We start from the raw sequence: 6,000 nt of genomic DNA, 5'->3' as shown, positions 1-6,000 counted from the left end.
TGTAAAGCAAAGATATAATGAAAGTGTTAAACAAAGTTTCAGTGATACTGTCAAAAAATTTCAGCACCACTTTTTATGTAATTAGATTAAAGGATCAACAAGAAGTAGAAGATCATTATGTTCTGTTTACTGCTTACATCTAAAAAAGAAAATAATAATAATAATAATAAGATTAATAACAATAATTATAACAACAACAATAACAATTCAGTCTTTTGGGAATCACCATACCACACTGATGGTATGCTTTTATATTTACTTAAAGATGATATTAACCTATAACAAAGTTCTCAGCTCTCCAAAAAAACTTTGCTGCAGCAGAAGTCAGTAATAGCTATTTTTTGACAAAAAAGATCTCCTGCTGCAGTTATGCATAATAAAATTTTTAAGTGGCAAATAAAATTAATTAAAATATCAATTCAATGTCAGGACACAGGTGCAACAAAGTCATTATTCTCAAAACTGCTAGGCTCTCACAGACTCTTCAGATGATTATACTTACAAGACTGCATATTGTATCTCACAGCAAACATATGTTGAAGGAAGTAAAAATTTTGCCAGAAATGTTATTCGATTTCACGGCACTATTCTTTTGATTGTCCTGGTTCTGGTGTCTTTTACAACTGTTCAAGAGGAAGATGAATGTTTTAAATCTGGGGAACAACAAGAGACACAAAGTTCTCCTCACTGTAAAGCCTTCCCATGTTATTAAAATTGTCATTAGTTGCATGTCTATAATTGATGCAAGCACCATAAAACATATTTCCAACACCACAAAACATTATCATTCACAATTTTAGTTAACTACAAAATTCACAGCACAATATTTATACACTATCACTTCTGTCTGATTCATTACATTCTAATACATCTTGCTTCTCCAGAGTTAACTTTGAGAAGTTACTCATCTGGCATGAGTCACAAGCAATAACATATTGATGCTTGTCCACACACACAGTGTTATGTTTTGTAAAACTGTCCCCCACAAAAAGTTAAACTGTTTTCAGAGTTATTTGTGGTCAGGGTTATGACAATTCAGACCATTCTGCTGAGAACCACTGTTTCAAGCAAGCACTTAACACTTTCCAAAAATCCTAAAAACTGCACATGGTTATATATTTGCACCACTGGTCCCTGGTGTTGGAGTTGGTGTGTCCATAAGTGTAAGAGGTTGGTCCATGTGCTCACAGTGTATGAGGCATTGTGGATATGATACTGCACATGCATGGCCTGATCTGCCACTTGTAAGTGGTTGTCCTTCCTCCCACACATCTCTTGTAGGGTCATACACCTCCACAATATTTAGGAATGCTGTGCCATCATAGCCACCTGTGAAATATCAGATACCATATTTGTAAATTAACTTCTTAAGAACGCATTTTTTGAATACAGACACTAAAAATAATGTAACAAAGTACTACCTTTACAAAAAGCCATTGAAAGATCTTTTGTATTTTAGTGTTTCTAAGGAATTGAAAAACTTTCTGGTTGTCAGCAGAAGAAGCATTTGCACTGTTCTTTGACACAATCAAAATGCCACTTCTACTAAGTTTATTGTAGTAACAATCTTTAATTTAATTTTTCAGGTTCTGTGACAATTTGGTGCCTAAGGTACTCAATCAGGAAATGAGTCACTATGTCATTCACAGAAGGCTGATGTCAAAATTTATAAACCAACAAAGAATACTATAAAAATTAATAAAAAACACAAGAATTATTTACAAAAGTATCTGCAATAAATAAGGTATTATACCACAAGACTCTAAGCTACTGTGAGGAACACGTGTACAGAAAAAAAAGGAGAGCACCACAAGAAAGCACTTCAACTTGTTTGATTCCAAAATTTAGGCTTGTTACTCAAATTTTTCAGTTCTGTAGTAAACCTATAAAAAATTAACTCTGCATAATATGTCATAATACTACAATTTCTACATTCATACTGGACCTTGTAGTTTTTGGGATGAAGAGACCGCTGGTTAACATGGGTATGAATTTTGGACAATGTGCTCCTTACTTTGTACATGATATAAAGTTAGTTTCACCACCATTATGAAAGTGTGTAATGGATTTCTGATGAAGATAACACTGTGTCACACATAAAATTTATCTTAATACCTGAGTGGAGGTTTGTGGGCACCACTGTTATAATTATTGTACAATTTTCATTTGACAGGAAGGATGGAGAAGCAATAACAACTTTTAGCTGGATCTGCTGAGATATGATGCATAAAGAAATACACTTCTGAAACACCTGCCACAGTTTCCTGCAAGGAGAGCCAGTCTTACATGGGGTAGATACAATGTATACAAATCTATGGACTCAATTCCCTAGTAAAGAGGTGGGTTAACAAAATGTTTGTTGGAAGATAAAAACTTAACACACGAGATCCCACAACCATAGTTATTGGAAAAATGTGGGGAAGGGGACAGAAGAGGGGCCACAGCTCCTCCCTTGGGAGGAGTGGCACGAGAGGGGGAAGGACGAGGGGGGGGGGGGGGAGGATGGGGGGGGGGGGGGTGGCGGCAGTATCTTGAGTACAGAGTTTTTATCACTACAGAATCACGTATGACTAATAATGAATGAATCACCTCCATTTCTCTAGGACATAATATTTTTCTTGTGTCAACTATAAAATATAATTCTCATGGCATGACACATTTCAAAACTGACCAACTCATTTGCATCAAAATTGGAAGTTTTAGAATTTTGTAAATGCCAACCTCACCTGCCGAAAAAATTTCGATGCATGTCAATGGCCTTTACTAACATCACAAAATTGTCCTTAATTACATGCAAATTATTATACCAAGAATTAAATTTTCAGGATATAGTTTTACATTTTACTACAAAACTGACACCATGACTTACCCATAGCATAAAGTTTTCCATCCAAAGCAGTGACACTTAGAGCAGAGCGAGCAATTCTTATACTTGCAACAAATTGCCAGATATCACGTTCTGTGTCATAGCGCTCTACTGAATTTACCTGTCGCTGTCCATCATAACCTCCCACAACATAAATGTACTGGTTGAGTGCAGCCACACCTACAATAAAATACAAAAATTTACAAATACAAAAGGTATACTTTACCTAAGATGTAATAAAACACGCCAAAACATGCAACATCTCACAAAATTTAACTGCATAAATATCAAAATTTCAAATTTGTGGCAAACATAACCTAATGAAGCCAAAATCACTCTACAACTAGTTACTCAGATATTCAGTTTTGCAGTAAGTCATAAATGAAGACTCCATTAGTACAGGCATGCACAGTTTGGCCTACACACAGTTGATTTCTTTTATCACTATACACTGTAGGACAAAAAAAAGTGAAGCACCCGGAAGACGTGGTTGTACACACCCACAGTATCAACAGGTATGTAGATGATAAAGAGTTGCAATTCTCTGTGACAGGTAGGACAGCCATCAGAGTGCAAGTGCATTAGTGTGGATAGGTATATAAGAGGCATGAACAGTATCAAATATTAAGTGATCACTGTGAAGGACACAGAGATGCCACATACTAATGTGAGACAGCTTTATAAGCACCTGACCTGTTAGGTGTCTCCAATTGGCTGGCTGGTTGAATCATGTAACGCCCAGATTTATGGGGAATTCAGAATTGATGGTAGCCCAGTGTTGAGCAGCACACTGACATGAGAGTATGCATATGCACTGTCAAGGCTCCAGTTGACCATGTCTGACCGCCACAAGTGAGGATCACTGTGTTGTGCACCAAGCACTTCTTAACACATACATAACTGTGCCTGCCACCTGAGAGCAAGTAACGAAGTCCTGCAACAGCCTGTATCATCCTGCACCATTGGTTGGAGACTAGCAGCAGCCACACTATGGTATTACCATCCCGCATACAGATTGTGATTAACATCACAACTTAAATATCTATGTTTGGAGTTGCACCATGACGAGCAATCATGGACTGCTGGTGAATGGCATCGCACCATGTTCAGCGACGAATCAAAGTTCTGGACTACCCCAAATAATCATTGTCAGTAAGGGGGGACGGGTCCCATTCTTCCAATGGACTTCAGGTCATCACTGTTAGTGGTTGAGGGAAGTCTTTTAGAGCACAATGGCATGTCACACATATCCTGCATACTTATGTGTAATCTCTCTTGTGACAGTATCATTGTACCATTTTTCAACAGGACAATGGTCTCTCTTTCTGTCTGCCTGTCTCTCTCTCTCTGCCACACACACACACACACACACACACACACACACGCACAAGCACAATGATGAATGTGTGTCTATCAACTATCTGAGTGATGCTAAGGTACTCCCATCAACAATAAGATCACCAGATCTGTTCCCAATATAACCTGTGTGGTACCAGTTAGGATGTCAAGTCCATCCCAGTGCCAGTATTATTGATACCAAACACAGTTACAACTGTTTTGGGGTAGCTTGTATCAGGAGAGGATACAGTGTTATGACACCCTTTCCAACCAAATCAGTGCATCCATCCATGCCATAGGAGGTGCAATATCATAATAATAAGTGTGCACATACTGGAAATTTCTCTGTAAATTTGACTCAATATTTGCTGAAATAACATCATATACATTTTCAAACTGTATTTTATTTCATTTCCTCACACCTTCTGAGTGAGTCACTTTTTTTGTCAGGCCATCTATTAGCCAAGCAGAGAACATTTTAATTCAAAAGATTTTCCAAGTTATCTGTGATGCCTCAACATTTACCCTATCTCAACAAGGGACCTCTTCTTCCTTTATTTTTCTTTGGCATATATTCTACTTGGGTCCCAACCATGTTTTCACTTCTGTCTATGTTCCTTAACTGATCTATTGCAGTTAAGTTTCTCTTTTATGTACTTTCACAGTATTTCTTCCAATTGGTGATCGGTATCCACTTCCCTATCATTCTTGTTCAATAAATGGCTAATATGTATGTCCACCTTCAGTTCTGAAAATTTTAGCTTACATCTTTATCTTCTTTTATAACTTTTGTTAATCTCTCTCTCTCTCTCTCTCTCTCTCTCTCTCTCTCTCTCTCTCTCTCTCTCTCTCTCTCTCTCTCTCTAAGCACTAATCCCACCACATAACAAAGATTCAAAGATAACCAATGCCATAAGTTACTTATAGTGAAAATTACTAAGCAATGGGTGAGGTAGCATTAACTCTGTCTCTCTGTTTTTTGACAAGAGAGAGAGAGCAGGATTCCACACAGAATTTGAGCGGAAACCTCCATCTCTATTTACAGAGTTACTCGATAATTTAATTTCAACTGCTTCCTTAATAACAGTATCTGAATAGCTGGAATTGCATGCCACAGTCTCCACATTGTTATATTCCATAGGATGACCAGTGCTACGACAATGTTGTGCAATAGCCGATTTGCTCAACTGCTGTAAGCACCGGTGATACTCATGCACAGTGCATCAGTCCTCCACTGACCTGATAGTCTGATCAATATATGACATGCCACATTTGCAAGCAATGTGACAGACACTCACCTTACGCAAACCAAGATCATCGTTAATGGAACCTAAAAGGACCCTAAGATGGAAGTCAGAAAACACATTTCACATCATATTTCTACAAAATATGACAAATACTATTGGAAATGATCCATGCATAAGGGTGATAAAGAGTTGTAATCCTCCATGACAGGTTGATTAGTGTTGTTCATCAGCAGTGTTGTTACCAGGACTGGGCATGAACAGCATCAGATGTTAAGCGATCACTGTGAAGGACATGGAGATGATGCATACTAGTGTGAGACATCTCAGTATTATGATCATTCACCTGTTTCATGGTTGGTCAATAGCACAACTCGCGTCTGATCTGTCTTTCATTGCTCTGATGAAAGTGACCTCAAGATGGGTTAACTGAAAAGACAAACTCTTTGTGTCTGAAATGACATTGGCCCTGTGAATCCAGGTGCAAAGTACCCCTTCACACTGTTGAACAGGTTGTTTTTAAACTACCTTCTGAGGCTGCAGAGGAGATTA

At 37.8% G+C, this 6,000-nt stretch overlaps 1 protein-coding gene across 1 annotated transcript in view; it reads right to left on the bottom strand.

The window, feature by feature from the left end:
• Nucleotides 1–224: 224 nt before the first annotated feature.
• The window catches only part of LOC124722145 (kelch-like ECH-associated protein 1B), a 119,332-nt gene continuing 113,556 nt past the window's right edge, over nucleotides 225–6,000 (bottom strand). The window contains exons 9-10 of the mRNA XM_047247350.1: nucleotides 2,870–3,046; nucleotides 225–1,329 (exon numbers count right to left, since the gene is read on the bottom strand). Of these exons, the coding sequence (XP_047103306.1) occupies nucleotides 1,112–1,329; nucleotides 2,870–3,046 (395 nt within the window). The 3' untranslated portion in view covers nucleotides 225–1,111. The remainder of the gene's footprint in view (nucleotides 1,330–2,869; nucleotides 3,047–6,000) is intronic.

Source organism: Schistocerca piceifrons, chromosome X, assembly GCF_021461385.2.
Source record: "Schistocerca piceifrons isolate TAMUIC-IGC-003096 chromosome X, iqSchPice1.1, whole genome shotgun sequence".
NCBI lineage: Eukaryota > Metazoa > Arthropoda > Insecta > Orthoptera > Acrididae > Schistocerca > Schistocerca piceifrons.
This window is presented reverse-complemented; position numbering and strand designations above follow the sequence as displayed.